General features: G+C 37.6%; 1 protein-coding gene across 10 annotated transcripts in view; it reads left to right on the top strand.

Moving 5' to 3' along the window:
• The window catches only part of ANKRD17 (ankyrin repeat domain 17), a 174,475-nt gene that overhangs the window by 83,597 nt on the left and 68,113 nt on the right, over nucleotides 1-22,765 (top strand). For 8 of the 10 annotated variants that reach the window (XR_004972115.1, XM_036335959.1, XM_036335970.1 and 5 more), the window contains 12 exons: nucleotides 1,327-1,474; nucleotides 1,697-1,844; nucleotides 3,002-3,235; nucleotides 6,272-6,366; nucleotides 8,482-8,719; nucleotides 10,488-10,679; nucleotides 11,008-11,117; nucleotides 17,607-17,694; nucleotides 18,814-18,941; nucleotides 19,161-19,304; nucleotides 19,722-19,824; nucleotides 21,238-21,984. Coding sequence is in view for 9 of the 10 variants with exons in the window: in XM_036335959.1 (XP_036191852.1) it covers nucleotides 1,327-1,474; nucleotides 1,697-1,844; nucleotides 3,002-3,235; nucleotides 6,272-6,366; nucleotides 8,482-8,719; nucleotides 10,488-10,679; nucleotides 11,008-11,117; nucleotides 17,607-17,694; nucleotides 18,814-18,941; nucleotides 19,161-19,304; nucleotides 19,722-19,824; nucleotides 21,238-21,984 (2,375 nt within the window). In the remaining variant the exon portion in view is untranslated. The remainder of the gene's footprint in view (nucleotides 1-1,326; nucleotides 1,475-1,696; nucleotides 1,845-3,001; nucleotides 3,236-6,271; nucleotides 6,367-8,481; nucleotides 8,720-10,487; nucleotides 10,680-11,007; nucleotides 11,118-17,606; nucleotides 17,695-18,813; nucleotides 18,942-19,160; nucleotides 19,305-19,721; nucleotides 19,825-21,237; nucleotides 21,985-22,765) is intronic. The other 2 variants (XM_036336032.1, XM_036336022.1) reach the window with 1 other exon arrangement.

Below are 22,765 nucleotides of genomic sequence, written 5' to 3'. Positions count from 1 at the left end.
AAAGCAGGAAAATCAATGTGGCTAAAGTGAAAAGAGCAAGAATGAGTATAGTAAGTGATGAAACAAGAAGATAAAAAGGAAGAGTGTGGGATGCTACCACTGGATAGATCTTGTATAGATTTTGGCCTATATTGTGAGATTAGAGCAGGAGTGACATGATCTACTTTTCTTTAAACAAGATCTCTGGCTTTCTCATTCAAAAGAACCTGAAGGAGCTCAGAGCACATACCTGGGTTGCAGGTGGGGTTGGGGCATGTACAGAAGGCAACTGATAGATTAATAGATGATCTTTCTCTTGCATCAATGTTTCTCTCACTAAGTCTGTCTTCAGGTGATTAAAAAAAAAAAAATTCCAGTTCCTGAACAAAATGAAGTGTAATTATAAACTGTATTTTATTCATGTGATATTCTGTAAAGTTTTATGTCTTAAAATTTTGGTTTCTTTACACTTACAGTAAATTGGACTTTATAATAATAAAAGCATAATGTGCTTATTAGACTGGACAGCTGGATGAAGCCGCCGTGGTGGGGGCCAAGGCAGAGGTGGTTAGGGGTTATCAGGCAGACAGGCGAGCAGTTAGGGTTGATCAGGCAGGCAGCCAGAGTGGTTAGGGGTGATCAGGCAGGCAGGCAGGCGAGCACTTACAGGTGATCAGGCAGACAGGCAGAGTGGTTAGGGGCAATCAGGCAGGCAGGCAGGCAGGCTAGTGGTTAGGAGCCAGCGGTCCCAGATTGCGAGAGGGATTTCTAAATGGCAGTTTAGGCTCGATCCCAATCGGGCCTAAACTGCCAGTCGGACATCCCCCGAGGGGTTTCAGATTGCGAGAGGGTGCAGGTCGGGCTGAGGGAATATTCTCTACCCCCTCCGCCCCCCGCACAAATTTCATGCACCAGGCCTCTAGTTTTTATATAACAGATAATATAATGTTAAAAAATTGAATTCAGCCCTAACTGGTTTGGCTCAGTGGATAGAGCATTGGCCTGTGGACCGAACGGTCCCAGGTTTGATTCCGGTCAAGGGCATGTACCTTGGTTGCGGGCACATCCCCAGTAGGAGGTGTGCAGGGGGCAGCTGATCGATGTTTCTCTCTCATCGATGTTTCTAACTCTCTATCCCTCTCCCTCCTCTCTGTAAAAAACTAATAAAATATATTTTTTAAAAAAAATTGAATTCATTGACTTATATTGAGATTAAAAAGCTCAATGAACTGAATTACTTCCAGGTTTTTTCCTATAGATCCTATTGAAATAATTATTCTAGCTAACACTAAGACTGTACAGTGTTTTATAATATATTGTGATATTGCAATATTCTTTCCCTAATAGCCGCAGTTTGGCAGAAGCCTGTTCAGAAGGAGATGTAAATGCTGTGCGAAAGTTACTCATTGAAGGGCGAAGTGTAAATGAACACACCGAGGAAGGGGAGAGCCTCCTTTGTTTGGCTTGTTCTGCTGGATACTATGAGCTTGCACAGGTTTGTATTATCAAAATAAAGCTCATGAGTTTTTAAATTTATTTTGTTTTTAATCTGGCCTGCTTAGTAGGGAAATACTAAAGGCAGCCATTAGGCTTGTTTCAACTAGTAGTTTTGTTAGCTATATTTTGTGTTTATTGGCTCTTCTATTTAGTACGATTATATAGGTGAAACATGTTCAAATTTTTTAATAATAATTTCTAAACTTTTTTTCCCCATAAGGTTTTGTTGGCAATGCATGCAAATGTGGAAGATAGGGGAATCAAAGGTGACATTACGCCTTTAATGGCTGCTGCTAATGGAGGACATGTCAAAATTGTGAAGTTGTTGCTAGCTCATAAAGCCGACGTCAATGCACAGTCTTCAACAGGTTATGTGTATTTTTTAGTTTTGTTAAATTTTAATACCCTTTGGTAATAATTAGTTAACATGAAAGTGGTCATTATTAGTGATGCTTTTGTAATTCTCTTATAAGCACTGCATGTTTGCATAAGTCTGTGCACTTGATGTAAAGTATATATACTATATTTTGAATGATATTTTGTATATAAGGGCAGTTACTTGGCCTTTTAAGGTTCTTTATGATTAAACATTGGTCCGGTTAGAAGAGGCTCTTTCTTGAAAAAGGATAGGTGTGAGCTCTGACTTGCAAACCCAGGTTTCCTATTTTTGGGGAGAAAGGAAGAGAAGATATGGAAGTATTGAATAAAAGGCAGGTCTTTTCATTGCCTACTCTTATTAAATTGTGGCCTATAGAAAAAGAGAGTATATGAAAACATTGTGTCCCACAAGAGACATAATTTTAGTCTAATTTTATTTCCTTTTAAATTTGGACATAGATGAAATTGTATAAAAGCTCTAAAATCATATGAAAATATATTTCATGCATTTTTTTCATGCAAGATTTTCAAAACTATTAAATACTAAATAATTTTTAAGATCTACAGATTCTGGTTTGAAGGGATTTTAGAAATCCTTATTTTACTCAGAAAGTTGTTGTTTTTTTCTTTCTCCCTCTGCACACACTGCCCCCCCCCCCAATATGGGAGAGAGAATATTTTTGAAATTTCTTTAACTTTCATCAGTTAACTGATATTTGAAATTGTAGAGAAAACAAATATGTATGATTAAAAGAATGGTATGAGGTGTATCTTTATATGATGAATAATTACATCCCAGAAAATAAAGCTTGTGAAACATTTCTCTGATTAAAGTTAGAATGAACATAACCTATTTCTCATCTGAAAAGTTAATTTCAGAATTGCTCAGTTCTTTTATAACTCTACAATCCTGGTGGAGTGTATCTGATTTTTCACATGTATTTGACCCTGAATTTAAATGGAAAGAGTAGAAAGTTGATTTCAGTAAGATAAAATGCAGTAAGGAACAGAGTTATATATAAGTATATTATCTAAACTTATTAAGGCTATAATTTCCCATTTCAGTTTCTTTTTTTATGCTAAATTAGATTCTGTTTTAGTATTTTATGTTAATGTCTTTTTGCTTTTTTTTTCTTCACTAAAATAGGCAATACAGCACTTACATATGCTTGTGCTGGAGGCTATGTAGATGTTGTAAAGGTGCTCTTGGAATCCGGTGCTAGTATTGAGGACCATAATGAAAATGGTCACACTCCTCTTATGGAAGCTGGAAGTGCTGGACATGTGGAAGTAGCCAGATTGCTGCTAGAAAATGGGGCTGGCATTAATACGCATTCCAATGAATTTAAAGAGAGTGCCCTTACATTAGCTTGTTATAAAGGTACAGTATATAAAACATTTTTTTAAAAGAAAGTTTTAAATGTAAAATGACAGTTTGTATTTTTTAATTAAAATTAAAAGTAAAATTAAAACGTAATAGTGTGTAGCATGTAATTAATTGTTTAAAGTCTTTTGAGGTAAAAGTCTAATAAGTAAACTTTTAAAAAAATATAGACTTAGCATTGCCAATATTGTCAATAAAGAATGACTATTGGGCCCTAACTGGTTTGGCTCAGTGGATAGAGCACCAGCCTGCGGACTGAAGGGGGTCCCAGGTTTGATTCCGGTCAAGGCCATGTACCTTGGTTGCGGGCACATCCCCAGTAGGGGGTGTGCAGGAGGAAGTTGATCGATGTTTCTCTTTCATCGATGTTTCTAACTCTCTATCCCTCTCCCTTCCTCTCTGTAAAAAATCAGTGAAATATATTTTTTTAAAAAAATGACTATTGATCCAGTTACTTTATCAGAAAGTCATTTAATTTTAATATGCATTTTTAATTAGTGTTGCATGTTAGAATATTTTTCCTGGTTCAAACAAAAGAATGCTATTGAAACCAGAAGTACTCAGCCTGTGAGTTTAAAAGAAAACACATTAAAAGTAGCTAGAATGACCTAACAAGAAGGTACTTACGGTATTTCTTATGATACTAAAAAGAAAAGAGAAAAACTGAAGAAAAAGGAGGAGATATGAGAAGAAGAATGAAAAGTGGTATGAAGGGAGTTTGAATTCAAAAGAACAATTTTAGAGTATCATTTAGTAAAGTTAAAAGTATGAGCTAGTTGAGATTGAGAATGCCTCCCCATATATAGCTGTACAAAGGAGATACATAATATTTTAAGTGATGTAAACAAACCTGAAAATATTGATAATACAGAAAAATACTCTTTTGGGACAGCAACACAATTGTTTGAAAAGATGCTTTGGTCTTCAGCTAACAAATGCTCTAGATTCTGCATTCTAAAAAGACAGCCCACGGAAGCAGATATTTTTCAAACTTCACCTTTATGACAGATAAATGGCTATAAACTTAAGGAACTTTAAAAAAGCAAATTTTATGAAATTTGATGTCTGCATAAGCCATTCAGTTCAATGCTCCATTGCTACAGCTGTGCCATTCTTGTTTCATAAAATAAGTGATGAATTGTTGACATTGAGGCATCAAGAAAAAGCTCTTGCAAGGCGAAAATAAAGTTTAAGGAGACCTTTCAGTCGCTGAATCTTCACTTACCCAAGTGTTCCAGTGAATACCTCCTTAAATTTTGTACTCAGGACTTTGTTGTCTCACCCTAGTCCTGGCCCTGGTGTTTTGTTCCATTCTATTTCAGAGTACCCAAGATTGTGTGAGTTCTTTTGGAATAATTTTCTTTAAAATATGGTTAAGATAATGCTTAGATACATAAATGACTAAAATAGAAGTTAAATGTGAAAATATAGTCTATCTGAAGCGTTTTTGATTATCTGGTGGTAACAAATTTTCAGATATAGGGAGATTAGGAAGCACAGCTGAGATCTATTAGTTCCCCAGTTCTGCTGGGTAATTAGGCAGAGGCCATTCTTCTGGAAGGAGAAAAATTAAGCAGGCTGGTTGGGTGGCTCACTGCCATTTTCACAAATACTTTTTGAACCTGGTTGCGTTTTACTACTAAGTCCCAGCTAGCCAGAAGAGCGTTGAGATGGGCTATATATATATAGCTACTCTTCTTCTTTCCTTTGCTTGTAGCTCCACCCTGCTTTCCAAAAGGGGCACCTGTAGTTGGGGCTTGCAGGCTTTAATTAGAAGCTGGATATATAACTGAACTAGTGGAGGTCTCTAGTACTTTCACGATCTAACAACCCTCTCCCTTTCCTCTATTTCTGGTGAGGTCTCTTAGACCACAGATTGACAAGGAGGAGATGGAGATGGGATAGAACTCAGGCTGAGGCTCAATATTGATGTGGGTATTTAGGAAGGGAGAATGACAGAGAAAAGGTAGCAAAAACAAGATATGGCAGATACTGCACTCACCAAAGTTAGTTTTGTTTAAACTGTTTATCTGTAATTCCACTATCCACTGCTCTCTAGTTCCAGTTGATTGAAAATTGACTGAAGCTCATTCCAAATAATTTTGGGGGGAAATTATTAATTTTTCTATTTATTATAACTGAAGGCATTTCAAAAATTTGTCTTTATAACTACTTATGTGTTGTCTTTATCTTAACTGAAACATATGGTTTATTTGAGACTACATAAATATGTGTGCGTGCGTGGGTATAGTATATTTATATCTAAACTGAATAGCCCTGGTCGGTTTGGCTCAGTGGATAGAGCTTCGGCCTGGGGACTGAAGAGTCCCAGGTTCGATTACTGTCAGGTTGCAGGCTTGATCCACCCAGGATGTGTGCAGGAGGCAACCAATCAATGTGTCTCTCACATAGATATTTCTCTCCCCCTTCCACTATCTCTAACCTTCCCTTCTACTCTCTCTAAGAAACAAAACAAAACAATGGAAAAATGTCCTCAGGTGAGGATTAACAAAAATAATAAATGAATAAATATTGAATAAATGCTGTTGTTTCAAGAATATTATTATGTATGCAGTTCTTAATGTGTATGCAGGTTGTTCCTAAAAAGTTTCAGTTATTTAAATTTAAAACACATTTTCTCATAGAAATAACTTCAAGGATTATAATCATCCTAGGCTGCTAGTTCATGATAGTTAATTTATTCCACACGATAAATAAAATAACTATAGCATGCCTGGTCTCTTAAAAGGTGGTAGAGGGGATATTCTGGGTGTTGGACTTCAATGGCATCTTTGACCATCTACTGCAAGGATACTAGTAGTAACAGTTGGAGGGCAGTGGGGTAAGGAGTAGAACACCAAAGATCACTGGTATAAGTTGTATTGAGCCATTGAGGATAACTTGTAGCTGACCTGAGTATTACTTGTAAAAATGTATTGGTATAATTTAAATAAAACTTATTAAAATATTATAATATGTCATACATTTTTTGGAATAAGGTTTTTAAGTAATCTTAATACACTTTTGGTTTAGGACACCTAGAGATGGTGCGATTTCTTTTGGAAGCAGGCGCAGATCAAGAGCATAAAACAGATGAAATGCACACTGCTCTAATGGAGGCTTGCATGGTAAGATTGGTGAAATAACATGAAATATATTTACATATTTTATATAAATAATATATAATGCACATTGAGTGTCTTTTCCTTGAGCTCAAAATTTCTGTTTATTTTAAAGCAAAAAAATAAAATATCTGCATTAAGATAAAAAAATTCTGTTTATTATAGACTTATTATGGAACAGAACCTCAGCTGTCTTGAATTATCAGTAGTTTTCAGAGACAGTTATACAACATTGACTTCTATTAGAAGTGCTTTCTGAAGCTTTACAGCATTACCTTCATTTTCTTAGTCTCACATAACTCTGCTGGTTTTATGTGGTTGGCACAAAAAGCGACTTTTTTTGTAGTTTTTGCATTTATTTTGCTTTTAAATCTTTATTGATGAAAGTTTTACATATGTCCCTTCTCTCTTCTCTCCCCCCCCACCCCATTGACCCCTTCTAGCCCACCCCCACCCCAAGCCTTCACCACACAATTGTCTGTGCCCATGGGTTATGCATATATGCATACAATTTAAAGTGACTTTTAAGGAGGTTGATCAAAGATATTAAAGAGAAGACTATAATTCACAGAGAATACACATATTACTAAGCATAACATGTTTATGAAACCAATAATTTTATTTATGAGAAATTTGAAATTAGACTATTATTTGTGTTACATTTTTCCCTCTCTATCATGGTTTTTCTGGGCCCTGAGTTCCTTTTGTAAGAACTCTGTTTTAGAGTGTGTATGTGGGGATGGGTGATAAGAGTACTCTTAAATTTCTGTATCTCAATCTATGATTTGTGGCACAGAAATGGATCAAAGTGACATTATAGACAGATTGATGAGAAAAACATGCCCAAGATAGATAAAGGCTTCAAATGAATTTGAAGTTTCTGTTCTCAACTTCCCTTCAGAGAATGATTATTAAAAGGATGTTAATTTTTAATTACTAATTTAAAAATATTAGGTAGTCATTTAAGACTTGAGTTATCTTTGTGTGTGTTTTTGTTGTTGTTATTGCCATGCCAGTGTTTGCTTTAGTAAATTATTCTTTTAAACAAAAAGTTTTCTCCAAAGCTTTTGAGTTCCCTATTTTCTAACATGAGAAATAATACCTTTCTCTGGGGTTGTTATGAAGATTAAATGAGATAATGTATATAAAACACATCAATAATATCCTCATGATAAAGAACTTAAAACATCTGCCACCCCCACTAGAGAAACAACCCATAAGTAGATTAAGAAATTAAAATGAAATGTTCTGTACCTCTAACCAGGATGCACTGGAAGTGTTATAAGTAGGTGAAAGATATTAGTAGGGGCTGGGCAATGTAGGACTTGACGACAGAGGGAGAAAATTCTGAGCTGGAGGAGCACCAAAGTAACCTCAGTAATAAGACATTAAAGTGGTATCATATGGCAGACACGGAGGCAAAAATGCGTGTGACGTTAAAAAGAAGATGAAATGCCTCTGAGGTAATACATAGAATGGAAAAGTATATCAAAGGAAACAACAATAATGGAAAGAGGAACCTTAGAGTTGCTAATAGTTAGGAAAGCTGTGGTAAAAGGGGACAGAAGATAATCAGAGAGCACTTCTTTTTTTTCTTCTTAATTTTCCTTGGCAGTTGAATGTTGAACAACAAAGGAAGTACCATATGCATATTGTGTTCCCCTTTCCCTCACATGCACAATTCTCCCACTCCTAACTGTATTGCATTTTTCTTTACCTAATCTAAAGATTGCTTGTTCTTAAGGTTTCTACAAAAAATCCAACTTTCGCTTTCTAACCTTTATTCTTTTAGCATTTAAGTTTATACCATGCAGTGTTGATGTTATCTTATAGTAGTCTCTTGTTTCATGTACCTACTGGTTTTTCCCCCTGATGGTTAATAAACTTTTTGATTGAATGCATCATTTTCCTACATGTTTTATATCCTCAATCTCTATTTCCTACTCTGTACTGAAGAAATATATATAGGTCTTAATACTTGCTTACTCAACTGTTAGTATAGATGAATTTTTATTTGAATGGAGATTAGTAAGTTTCATTTGTATAATAAATGAGAAATCTTCATATTTTTAAAGCTTCTTTAATGGTGCTGATTTAATTTTTTAATTGCATTGTAATTAGGATGGCCATGTTGAAGTAGCTAGGTTACTTCTTGACAGTGGTGCCCAAGTGAACATGCCTGCTGATTCATTTGAGTCACCATTGACATTGGCTGCATGTGGTGGGCATGTGGAACTTGCGGCCTTACTTATTGAAAGAGGAGCTAGCCTGGAAGAGGTCAATGATGAAGGTTATACACCATTGATGGAAGCAGCTCGTGAAGGACATGAAGAAATGGTGGCATTACTTCTAGGCCAAGGTAACCATTCCAATTAAGACACTAAAGCATAAATGTGTAAAACAGTGGTTCTCAACCTTCCTAATGCTGTGACCCTTTAATACAGTTCATCATGTTGTGGTGACCCCCAATTTCATTGTTACAAATTGAACATAATTAAAGCATAGTGATTAATCACAAAAACAATATGTAATTATATATGTGTTTTCTGATGGTCTTAGGCGACCCCTGTGAAAGGGTCGTTCGACCCCCAAGGGGTCGCGACTCACAGGTTGAGAACCGCTGGTGTAAAAGTAAATTATAATTTTATAAAATTCAGTCTTTCATCTTTCTAATAGATTTGTAATGAGGATTGTCACAAAAACAAATGATAAAATATTTGCTTTGAAAATGGCTTCTATACTATGCTCAAAATCAAATAGACTTTTTAAATATAGAGCTTTCAGAGTCATCGTGTGCTATGTGTTTAAAAACAGAGAGAACTGGCCCTGGTCAGTGTGGCTCAGTTGGTTGGAGCGGTGTCCCGTACACCAAAAGATCTCAGGTTCAATTCCTGGTCTGGGCACATACCCAGGTTGCAGGTTCAATCCTTTTATAGGAGGCAGCCAATCAATGTTTCTCTTTCACATGGATGGTTCTCTCCCTCTCTCTCTAAAATCAATAAAAACATATCCTCAGGTAATTAAAAGAAATTTAAAAAACAAAACAAAACCCACAACAGAGAAATGGAGATGGGGTACTTCTCAAGCTAATATAAGAAAATTTCTCTTGGGGTAGAATACCTGTTAATATTTCATATATCTACTGTTTCATGAAACAGTATGAGAAATCCCACCACAAAGATAACTTGATAAAAAGAGTTACTTTATTGTATTAAGATACCTTAAGTTTAGAGTAATCTCCCATTGCTATCCATACTTTTAGTTTAATTTTTATATCCCTTTTAATAGTAAAGTTTTTGTTTGGACAAATTTAAGAGGAAAGGCCCATTTTACTAAAACCTTTTTATCGAGAGGTAATATTGACTAGAATTTTAAAAACATAGTTTGAGCAGACTTTTTAGGTTTGAATCACAACTCCACTGCTTGTCAATTTTGTAACTTAATGCAAGTTTCTAATCTTCTATGCCTTAATTTTGTCATCTTTAGGGTTTTTGTGAAACTATATGTATGTTATATATATACTATTTATCATATAGTACCTATTAAGTGTTAGCTATGGTGATGGTGGTAATAGTGATAATGATAATGTTGTGACCTTGGACAAGTTAATCAACCTCAATTTTCTTAGGTATAAAATGGAGCTAAGCCCTGACCGGTTTGGCTCAGTGGATAGAGCGTCAGCCTGCGGACTCAAGGGGTCCCAGGTTCGATTCCGGTCAAGGGCATGTACCTTGGTTGCGGGCACATCCCCAGTGGGGAGTGTGCAGGAGGCAGCTGATCAATGTTTCTCTCTCATCGATGTTTCTAACTATCCCTCTCCCTTCCTCTCCATGAAAAATCAATAAAGTACATTTTAAAAAATGGCGCTAATATGTAGAATGCTTTCAATATTGCACCTGATTGTACCTCCTGGCTGAATAAAGCTTGCTTCAGCTATGTACATCAAATATCCACTAGTGAATATGGTTTTGATGGTTTATTTTTAACTGCTTCTCAGAGTAAGGGAGAGGCACTTTATTATTTAGTAAAGTAACGTAAATGTTCATTTTTGAAGTATAGTTCACTAGGAAATAAATATGTTTTGCATATCTCTGGAATAAGTTAATGACTTTCTTTAATTATTTTAGGAGCAAATATCAATGCACAGACAGAAGAAACTCAAGAAACTGCTTTGACTCTGGCTTGCTGTGGAGGCTTTCTGGAAGTGGCAGACTTTCTAATTAAGGCAGGAGCTGATATAGAACTAGGGTGTTCTACCCCCTTAATGGAAGCTGCTCAAGAGGGTCATTTGGAGTTAGTTAAATACTTACTAGCAGCAGGTAGGCATTTTTGCATTTGGGAGGAGTTTTTTACATGATTTACTTAAGTAAAAATGTTATAATGCAAATAATTTTCCTGATCTTATGGTACACTAATATGTGTGATCTTATTGCTTTTTAAGGTATCTGCAACTTAAATTTCAAGCGGTGATTTTTTTTTTTCGTTTTGCTTGTAAAGATGCTGACAGTACTCTCTATTTTCTAGAAATGAATAAAGATATTTTGTCTAATTAGAGGAGATATGGCTTTTCTGGAAGAAATTTCTGTGTCCTCATTTATATCTTATGATTGTTTTATTAAGTCTATGTATTGTGTAATACTGTTACAGGAGCTAATGTGCATGCAACAACAGCAACAGGAGATACAGCACTAACATATGCCTGTGAAAATGGTCATACTGATGTAGCAGATGTATTGCTTCAGGCAGGAGCAGATCTGGTAAGCTATGTCACATTTTAAATCCTAATATTTAAAACTAATGCAAGAAATTAATTTAAAATTTTATGGAGAATGTAGACAAAAGGAATTTATGTCTGATTTTATGTTAGCTTTTTTACCATGATTATCTCATTTAGTTATGTTTTTTTTTTTTTTTTTTTACACTGTTTGGTGACCACATTAGTATTTTCCTTGTTAGCAGGACTACATAATCTACTAACCCTCATTCCCCACACACACAAAAAAGGAAAAACCATGTGTTCGATATATTAGTACAAAATTATTTCCTCTTGTATATTTAGCTCTTTTTAGAAGCTTTTCTGATTTGCTATATATGGCTTAGAGGTATTTCACTGAACTTAGGAAATAAATTTTTCTTATACTATTCAAAGCATTAAATAAAATAAATTTAAAAGATGGTATATTTAATAAAGAATATTTTTCCTCAAATAATTGTTAATTAGTAAGAAAGAGGAAAGCCCTAGCTGGTTTGGCTCAGTGGATAGAACATCAGCCTGTGGACTGAAGGGTCCCTGGTTCGATTCTAGTCAAGGGCACATGCCTAGGTTACAGGCTCGATCCCCAGTAGTGGGTGTGCAGGAGGCAGCCGATCAATGATTCTCTCTCATTGATGTTTCTATCTCTCCCTCTCCCTCCCTCTCTGAAATCAATTATATATATTCCTATATAATAAAGAGGTAATATGCAAATTGACTATCACTCCAACACAAGATGGCCGCCCCCATGTGGTCAAAGATGGCCAGCAGAGGAGGGCAGTTGGGGGCAACCAGGCCTGCAGGGAAGGACAGTTGGAGGAAATGAGCCTGCAGGGGAGGGTAATTAGGGGTGACCGGGCCTGCAGGGGAGGGGAGTTGGGAGGGACAAGGCCTGCAGGGGAGGGCATTTGGGGGGGACCAGGCCTGCAGGGGAGGGCAGTTAGGGGTGAACAGGCCGGCAGGGGAGGGCAGCTGGGGGCAATTGGGCTGGCAGGGGAGCAGTTAGGCGTTGATCAGGCTGGCAGGGGAGCAGTTAGGCGTTGATCAGGCTGGCAGGCAGAAGCAGTTAGGGGCAATCAGGCAGGCAGGCAGGCGAGCAGTTGGGAGCCAGCAGTCCCGGATTGTGAGAGGGTTATCCAACTGCCCATTTAGGCCCAAACCCGGTGGGACATCCCTCGAGGGGTCCCAGATTGGAGAGGGTGCAGGCTGGGCTGAGGGACACCTGCTCCTGCATGAATTTTGTGCCCTGGGCCTCTAGTATACACACACACACACACACACACACTCACACTCTAGAGGCCCAGTGCATGAAATTTGTGCACTGGGGGGGGGGGGGGGATGTGCCTCAGCCCAGCCTGCACCCTCTCCAATGTGGAACCCCTCGGGGGATGTCTAACTGCCGGTTTAGGCCCGATTGGGCCTAAACCGGCAGTTAGACATCCCCGACACAATCCAGGACTGCTGACTCCCAATCACTCTCCTGCCTGCCTGATTGTCCCTAACTGTGTCTGCCTGCCAGCCTGATCACCCCCTAACCACTCCCCTGACAGCCTGATCGATGCCTAACTGCTGGCCCAATTATCCCCAACTTCTCTCCCGTGCAGGCCTGGTTGCCCCCAACTGCCCTCCCCTGCCGGTCATCTTGTGGCGGCCATCTTTTGACCACATGGGGGGGCGACCATATTGTGTGAGGGCGTGAGAGTCAATTTGCATATTACCTCTTTTTTATATACGATATATATATATATTTTTTTTTTATTTTTTTTAAAAATATATTTTTATTGATTAAGATATTACATATGTGTCCTTGTCCCCATGTTACCCTCTACCCCCCCCCCCCCCGCTCATGGCCTCACCCCCCCCCCCCCCCCCCCGTTGTCCATGTCCATTGTTTAGGCCTATATGCCTGCATGTAAGTCCTTTGGTTGATCTTTCCCCCTTACCCCCACCCTCCCCTCCCCTCCCTCCAAAGCCCGACAGTCCAATCAATGCCTCTCCGTCTCTGGATCAGTCCTTGTTCATCAGTTTATGTTGTTCATTATATTCCACAAATGAGTGAGATCATGTGGTATATATCCGCTCTCCAGTTCCATCCATGCTGTGGCAAGTGGTAAGAGTTCCTTTTTCTTCTTCCTCTTCTTAAAGAATACCTTTCAGCATTTCATATAATGCTGGTTTGGTGGTGATGAACTCCTTTAGCTTTTTCTTATCCGTGAAGCTCTTTATCTGACTTTCTATTCTGAATGATAGCTTTGCTGGATAAAGTAATCTTGGTTGCAGGTTCTTGCTATTCATCACTTTGAATATTTCTTGCCACTTTCTTCTGGCCTGTATGGTTTCTGTTGAGAAATCAGCTGACAGTCGTATGGGTACTCCCTTGTAGGTAACTGACTGTCTTTCTCTTGCTGCTTTTAAGATTCTCTCTTTGTCTTTTGCTCTTGGCATTTTAATTATGATGTGTCTTGGTGTGGTCCTCTTTGGATTCCTTTTGTTTGAGGTTCTCTGCGTTTCCTGGACCTGGAAGTCTATTTCTTTCACCAGGTAGGGGAAGTTTTCTGTCATTATTTCTTCAAATAGGTTTTCAATATCTTGCCCTCTCTCTTCTTCTGGTACCCCTATAATTCTGATGTTGGTACGCTTGAAGTTGTCCCAGAGGCTCCTTACACTATCTTCTTATTTTTGGAATCTCTTTTCTTTTTTCTTTTTCAGTTGGGTATTTTTTGTTTCTTTGTATTTCAAATCTTTGACTTGATTCTTGGGATCCTCTTGTCTGCTGTTGGATCTCTGTAGATTATTCTTTATTTCAGTCAGTGTATGCTTAATTTCTAGTTGGTCCTTTTTCATGTCCTCCATGGTCTCACTGTACTTATTGAGGGACTCATTAAATTTATTGGCGGTTTCCATAAAATTCTTGAAAAACCTTATAAACGTGGCCTTGAACTCTATATCCAGTCGTTTGCTTTCCTCCATTTCTGCCATTTGCGCCCTGTTTCTTTGTCTCCGCATTTTGGCTGCTTCCCTGTGTTGATAGAGTGGCTTTGTGTGCTAGGTGTCCTGTAGGGCCCAGTGGCTCAGCCTCCCCAGTTACCTGAGGTGGACACTCTTGGTGCACCCCCTTGTGGGCTTTGTGCACAGTCTTGTTGTAGCTATGCCTTGGTTGTTGTAGGATCACTGGGAGGAATTGACCTCCAGGCCAATTGGCAGTGAGAATCAGCTGTGTCTGCAGTGGGAGAACTTCTGTGCTGGAGACACCCTTCTGGGGCAAGACTTGCTTCAGTGGGGCTTTGGTGCTCACTGAGTCTGCTCCCTGAGTGTGTCCCTTATGGATCTGAGGAGTTGCAATCTGGATGGTCCCCCTCTGACCACTGGGTACAGTGGCTCTTGAATCTAAGGAGGTGCTAATTTAGCCTCTGCCTGAGGTTACACTGCAGGAACTACAGAAGAGAACTGCAGATTCCCCTTCCTTTTTTTGGAGTTTGGAAGTGCCCTGATGATGCTCAGGTGTGTAGCAATGCAAGCCGCTGTGGGGCCTTGGGCCTTCTCTTGGAAGCTCTGGGTCTATCTGGCCCGGCTGCGGTTAGGTAATTACAGGTTGCAAATGGCCGGGGCATTCATATGCAAAAGCCTCTACCGCAGCCTGGGCGGGGCGGGGTCTCAAGGAATCAAAGGGCGGAGCAAGGAGCTATGGCGGAGCCTCAGCCCCGCCCTAAGGAGTCGCTAGTCCCAGTGTCCCGGCAATGGCTGCAAGCATCTCTGAGGGAAAGCCGCTCTCAAGCTCGCCCGCTGCCAGACAGTCCAGTTTCTCTCCGTATGTGTCCTGGGTCCCCAGAGACTTCCCGAAACCGGATTTCAGAGCCGTCGGGAGCTTGTGTCTCCCTCCGGATTCAAAAAGACAGGTGCCAGACCCTTTCCGCGTGCGCGAGCCCCCGTACCTCTGCACTCCACCTCCGCAGCTCCTCTGGCTCTCAGTGTGCTTTTCTTTCCTTCTAGTTGTAGAATTTACACTCAGCCAGCCCTCCTCTAGTTCTGGATGATGTCCACCTTGTGTTTTTGATTCATTTATCAATTGTAGGAAGCAGCAATTTCCCGGTGTTTATCTATGCCGCCATCTTAGTTTCTCCTATTTTTTTTTTTTTTTTTTTTAAGAAGGGTGAAATACCAAGGTCATTATAAGGAAGATTATAAAGAGATGTCAGGGAAATTACAGAGAGTAAACAAGGCAAAAGAGCTAAAAATGTCATCTGAGATTATATTTGGGTCTGGCTAAAATTAAGAAAGGTAGATATGGTAATGTTGTGACAAAAGAGACATTCTAGTGGAAGAAATAATATAGGATGGGCATAGCTTCAGAGGTAGAGAAGCATAAAGCAGATAAGTGTGGTGAAAATAACTAGTCTTCAATTTAGCCTAAGAGAGTCTAGGAGTGAGACATGAAAAGGTGGTTTTAGTTTCAGTTAAAATATATGCTCTCATGTATTCTTGGGATTGATATTAACAAATAAACGAGTTTTCCTGAAGAAGTTCATAGTTTATGACAAATTCATGTATAGGCAGAAATAGGCTCCTCCGTAATTAGTTTTGTAAACTTGATTTAACTTCTTGAAAGGAGAGGTTTGAATTACATTATTATTGTGGTCTCTTTCAGCTCTGCATATGTTGGTAGAACTCTTGAAACACTTGTAACACACATTATATTCTAATTAGTTGTATGTATATTACTTTCTAATTAGATTTTGAGCTTCTTCAGTTAGGAACTGTATTTTCAATATTTACCACAGGGCTATGAAACATGCAGCAATGTAATATTGCTAGTTAGTCCATTGCAATTGGAATAACCTAATATGTGGCTTAAGAGAAAACCCAAAAGTTGTTCATCAGATGTGAGTGTTAAAAATCCTATATAATAAAAGGTCTGCAAATTGACCAAATGGCAGGACAACTGGTCACTATTATGCGCACTGACCACAAGGGGGCAGGCGCTCAACACAGGAGCTGCCCCTGGTGGTCATTGTGCTCCCACAGGGGAGTGCTGCTCAACCAGAAGCCGGGCTTACAGCTGGCAAGTGCAGCTGTGGTGGTGGGAACCTCTCCCGCCTCCCCGGCAGCGCTAAGAACCCCTCAGGGATGTCCGATTGCCAGTGGGGAGCAGGCCTAAGCTGGCAATTGGATATCCCCTAAGGTAGTGGTTCTCAACCAGTGGGTCGCGACCCTTTTGGGGGTCAAACAACCCTTTGACAGAGGTCACCTAAGACCATCAGAAAACACATATATAATTACATATTGTTTTTGTGATTAATCGCTATGCTTTAATTATGTTCAATTTGTAACAATGAAATTGGGGGTCACCACAACATGAGGAACTGTATTAAAGGGTCGTGGCATTAGGAAGGTTGAGAACCACTGCCCTAAGGGGTCCCAGACTACTAGAGGACGCAGGCTGGGCTGAGGGGTCTCCCCCCTCTTCCCTCCACCCCCCCTCAGTGCACAAAAGTCGTGCACTGGGCCTCTAGTACATATAAAATACTTTATATTCTCATTATTAATGTTTCTCACCCTCTCCCTTCCTCTCTCTGAAATCAGTAAAATCATATTTTAAAATAAAAGAAATACTTTATCAAAAGTATTTTTCTCAAACCTGTATATTCTAAGGTAGTGATGGCGAACCTTTTGAGCTCAGCGTGTCAGCATTTTGAAAAACCCTAACTTAACTCTGGTGCCGTGTCACATATAGAAATTTTTTGATATTGCAACCATAGTAAAACAAAGACTTATATTTTTGATATTTATTTTATATATTTAAATGCTATTTAACAAAGAAAAATCAACCAAAAAAATGAGTTTGCATGTCACCTCTGACACGCGTGTCATAGGTTCGCCATCACTGTTCTAAGGTCTGAAAGCATTTCCTGTAGCATTCTCAATTACCCATCAATCACAAGGAAGCAATAGATTCTCCATCCTTTTGAAATCTAGAAATCTCTAGTAATATTTTATAATCAGTGGTTGTAGAGTTAAGTTTCCTAGCCTTTTGTTTTTATATAAGGTACAATAGAGATAATGGAAAGTCAAAGAGAGAGATGTACTTATAGAAATTCATACAGATAGGATAAAAACTTTTGAAACAAAAATCACTTGGAGTGGATGAGATTAATGCTAATAATTTTGATCATTTTTAGAGGGCTATGCTAGAGTGCCATGCTAGAGTGCCATTCACTGTTCAGGTTTCACAATTCTTTTTGTAGAGAAAGAAGGAAAAATTACCCAGATGGATTTAAATTAGGACATCACAATCACATGAATATATCTCTAGTTCTTAAATTATTTCCATAGGGCATGTTTATAAATTTAGATTTCCTAAATTGAAATATGTATTCCTTAATTTCCTTCAAAGAATGATGTTTAATATATTTGGATTCAAAAATTAGTCTATCATGAGAAAGAATAATTGTACCCTAGCAATTAAATATCAATTAAGTATGTGTTTTTTAAATAGGAGCATGAATCTGAAGGTGGAAGAACTCCTTTAATGAAAGCTGCAAGAGCCGGTCATGTTTGTACTGTTCAGTTCTTAATTAGTAAAGGTAGGTTTGTGTAAAAATAGTAGGATTTTTTTGTTTATTTTGTTTTTTAATCAAAGGTGTCTATCCCTGCACTCAGGTATTTAAAGATTGAGGGATAAAGGACATTTTGTTGGTATGCTGAGATTTTGTGAGTGGGTATTTGAAAAACATCCTGCAATACATAGAACAGGTCTAAACTATGAAGAATGATCATGCTGAGTATCACCTTTGTCAAGAAACACTTTTATAAAGAAAAATTTCTCTATGTAAAACTTTAAGGGTGTAGATAACTTAAAGTCTTTTCTGTTCATGTAATAATATATCTTGAAATCTGGATTTTTATATTTATGCCACTGGTTAACTTGGTAAAAGAGAAAGGATGTATATAAAAAGACTTTATACAATTAAAAAGGCAGTTTATCAAAAATACTAAAGAACTGTACAGTTTGTAATTGTTTATACATAAAGACAAAAAAATCAAATATCTTACTGATTAAATTATTCAAACACTTACTTGTGATGGATGTTTATACCATAGTTTTTTCAAAAATGGAATTATTTACATACTCAGTATGCTCTCTCTCCTTTGCTTAATTTTAATAAATCTGACCAGCTTTTTCCTGCTATTTTATTTCCATTTTCCACATTGCTTAGCACAATGATCCAAATCCAAGACGAATACCTGTTTTCATTCTCAGATATTCCCATTGGAAAAAGATGACATTATTACTCATTATTACTTTCTATGCCATGTTCATTCTCTGCAAACTTAGCCCTTGGTTTTTCGTCCACTTCTCTACTAAATAACTTAAAATGTAAATAAAATTACATACCTTAATTTTTAAAAAAACAGTGGTTACGTTAGTGTTATGTCCTTTTATTATCTTCTACTGGCACATACTGAAGTGTTTATAGATGAAATTATATCACGTTTGTCTGGGATTTATTTTAGAATATTCAAGATGGCAGAGAATAATTGATGTATATGTGAAACGAGATTGGACATTTATTTATAATCATTGAAGCTGGGTAATGGCTATGTGGGGCTTTATTATATGTTCTCTTTATGTTTTTGAAATTTATCATAATTTAAGAAACCACACTCTAATAATATGATTTTCTGTGCCTTGTCTGTTTCAGGAGCGAATGTGAATAGAACTACAGCTAATAATGACCATACTGTATTGTCCCTGGCTTGCGCAGGGGGTCACCTGGCCGTGGTGGAACTACTTTTGGCTCATGGGGCAGATCCTACTCATCGTTTAAAAGTATGTAACTCATATGTTTCAGGTAGCACTGTGGATTCTTTATTCTTGTACTAGAAAATATCTACAAGTTCCATTTATAATGGCATTCTTAGTGTATTCATTTACTAAATCAATGATTTTATTGTGTCTGGGACTTTTGGCTTTATTTTCCTTAAATAATTCTGTAAATTAACTTGTTTCAAAAAATGTTTCTTTTCCCTTCCATGTCCACTCTTTTAGGATGGCTCGACTATGTTGATAGAAGCAGCAAAAGGTGGCCATACAAGTGTTGTTTGCTATCTTTTGGACTATCCTAATAACTTGCTTTCAGCCCCTCCACCAGATGTCACTCAGTTAACCCCCCCATCCCACGATTTAAATAGGGTAAGACTGAAAATGAAAGCACTTTATATTATATTTTCTTTATTTCCTATTGCTCAGATTTTCAATTTAAACTAGATTATTTTTTGTTGTGCTATGTAGTTCTCTTTTTAGATGTACTTGATGTGCTAATGAATATCTGGTATAATATGCAGATTATAGGTTGATAGGACTTTTCTCTCTTACAGCCAGAATAACCATTTGAATTTAAAGTTCATAAATGTCATGAAAAATAATTGGGTATCAACATATTTTAAGTAAATATGTTCTTGTCTGAGAATAATGCCATATTAAAAATACTTTGAAAAAGAATAGAAAAAATATTTTGAATAAGTCTTTGAACTTACAGTTCATTTAAAGCATATTATTTAATGGAGTGTATAGGAAAAGCAGAAACATAATTACTTTCCTTTGTCTTAGGCTCCTCGTGTACCAGTTCAAGCACTGCCCATGGTTGTCCCCCCTCAGGAGCCTGATAAACCACCTGCCAATGTTGCCACTACACTTCCCATCAGGAATAAAGGTCAGTTATACTTCTAAAGACTCTAACATGTTGTTGAGGTAAAAATGATAAGATTACAAAAGCCTAGCCATTTAAAATTATTTTTCCATAAAAATTGCATTTTATTGGCATAATTAAAAAAATTTTTACCAATGAAAAAAGCATGTTATTGGGAGAGAAGATAGTTAATAGCACTAACTTGTGCTAGAACTTGAAGTATTAGCAAGAGAAATTCAGATGTTCATCTTTGATGCAATTCTGATTATCCATGATTTCCTCTAATAACTGGTCATTTCTATTTATGTCAAAATGTTAGGCTGGGTATTAGTTGATTAATGTTTTTTTGTAAAACTAAATTTCTGTAGTGATATGAAGCATGAAATTAAAAAATTAGATTAAAATTTATTTTTATAATAACTGGTATAATATATATTTCATATCTGGAATATCTTTTCTCAACCAATAACTAAAAGTTACTTCAGATATGCTTGTTTGTTTCCCTAGAATTCTGGAGGTCCATATTTGACTTGTGGATGTTACACCATGCATGTTCATAAGTTATATCCCAAAACTTTACAGCTACTAGTTTTAATCAGTTTTTCTTTTTAAAGAGTTTTACCTGAAGAACCAATGTGGTTTTAATTTTTGGTTTTTGGTTACCTATATTATTTTACCAACAAGAACACTAAGTATTTTCACCAGCTCTTTCCAATCACTATTACCAATACTGATTGCTGTACCTGTAGCCAGGTCTGTTTTTTCATCTGGCTATCAGAAGATAGAGTGGATGGTGTAGTCCAACATCTTTTCTTTCAGAGAAACTGAATCCCAATTCTCTGCTGGCCAGGTAGCTGTGGGAATACGTGAATTTATGTCTTGATTTTATCAGTCTTGAAGATGATAGGCCCCAACAAAGACATATTTTAGTTGGATTTTAATTTCCTGGCACCTCTCAGTGGTTTGGGTACTCTTTGTGTGTTTGTGTGTGTGTAAGGCACAACTATTAAATGTGGAAAAACCTTGACTTAGAGGTCTAAATTTTCCCTACATCTTAGTAGTTTAGCATTATCTTTTTATTCTGATAATTTTTTTACATCATTATGACCAGATTACACATAGCCTTATATTTTATTTTAATTACATCTCTTAGATATCACAAACCTGCATTCCTCTATTGTCTAATTTTAGCTATGTGATATTTTTAAAATTCTTAAATATATTTTCCAAAGATGACTCTAGCACATAAAATACATACATTTTATGTTTATGATAAAGAAGGTGAATTTGTTTTTTAACTCCTTAACACAGTGCATTTTCACCTTCTATGGCTATGATAACTTGGTGCATAACTGTTGGCACTAAACCTCCCAACAGTAACTCTGTAATGAGGATGCCATTCATGTGCACTTCTGAGGGGGTTTCTTTTTTACACAGCTGCTTCTAAACAAAAGTCCAGCAGCCATTTGCCAGCAAACAGCCAGGATGTACAGGGTTACATCACCAATCAGTCTCCAGAGAGCATTGTAGAAGAGGCTCAGGGAAAGTTAACAGAACTGGAACAGAGGATAAAAGAAGCCATAGAAAAGAATGCACAGCTGCAGTCCTTGGAACTGGCTCATGCTGATCAACTTACCAAGGAGAAGATTGAGGAGCTGAACAAAACAAGGGAGGAACAAATTCAGAAGAAACAAAAGATTTTGGAGGAACTACAGAAAGTAGAACGAGAGTTACAACTGAAAACTCAGCAGCAGCTAAAAAAGCAGTATCTAGAGGTTAAAGCTCAAAGAATTCAACTTCAGCAGCAGCAGCAACAATCTTGCCAACATCTGGGACTACTAGCTCCTCTTGGAGAACAGCTTTCTGAAGGAGACTATGCACGATTACAGCAAGTGGATCCCGTTTTGCTTCAAGATGATCCCCAGCAGACTGCTGCTCAGATGGGTTTTGCACCAATCCAGCCTCTGGCCATGCCTCAAGCTTTGCCTCTGGCGGCAGGTCCATTGCCTCCAGGGTCCATCGCTAATCTTACAGAACTGCAAGGAGTAATAGTTGGACAGCCAGTACTGGGCCAAGCACAGTTGGCAGGGCTGGGGCAAGGAATTCTGACAGAAACACAGCAAGGGTTAATGGTAGCCAGCCCTGCTCAGACCCTCAATGACACGCTGGATGACATCATGGCAGGTGGGTTTATATTGTTATGAGCAGGTATCAAAATATAATTTGCTTAAGGCGAGTAAGAGTGTGCCACAATTTTTTGCCATTGCCCAACTTGAGAACTATTTTTGGACTCTTGACCCATGTATATCTTTAGAAATATTAATTCAATCTCAGAAGTTTTCAAATGGATTCAGGTCAAATTAAAGATTAGCTCGTTCAGTGCAAGTGACTGAAACGTTCTGGCTTAGCTGAGTAGGCTGGGAATCTAGGCTTTTCAGTAGTGGGGTTGATGTTTGATCTCTGGTTTTCGTTTTTGTTTTTTCTCTTTAAGTTCAGAATACTAAAATTGAATTTTATATTTTTTGCTTCTGTATTCACACCAAGAAACTGGGAAATTGATAGAAGTTGAAGTGCAAAACTTAGTAGGATATCAGGAAGCTTATTTGTAAACAGAAATACTTTATATCCTAATGGATGAGACTTCAAACCTGATGGATATTTTTAAAAAAATTTAAAGCACCTTTAAAACAATAATAAAGTACCAAACCAAATAGGGTTTGATTATACTGTATGTCAGTGATTTTTATCCCCTGTGAATGTTAATGTGTAGTGTCTTTCTAATTGTATTATGGGAAGGTATGGTCGGGTCCCCTCACAATATCACAAATATCTCTTTAAATGTGTAATCAGAGAAGGAAAAAAGAAAATGTGTAGTCAGAGAAATTTTATTTCATTATAATTATTTTCGTTGGCAAGAAGAAATATTTTAGAAGGTTGTTTTAATGGTTTCCGTTTTTGGTACCTA

This window comes from Myotis myotis, unplaced genomic scaffold, assembly GCF_014108235.1.
Source record: "Myotis myotis isolate mMyoMyo1 unplaced genomic scaffold, mMyoMyo1.p scaffold_m19_p_1, whole genome shotgun sequence".
In the NCBI taxonomy this organism is placed as follows: Eukaryota; Metazoa; Chordata; class Mammalia; order Chiroptera; family Vespertilionidae; genus Myotis; species Myotis myotis.
This window is presented reverse-complemented; position numbering and strand designations above follow the sequence as displayed.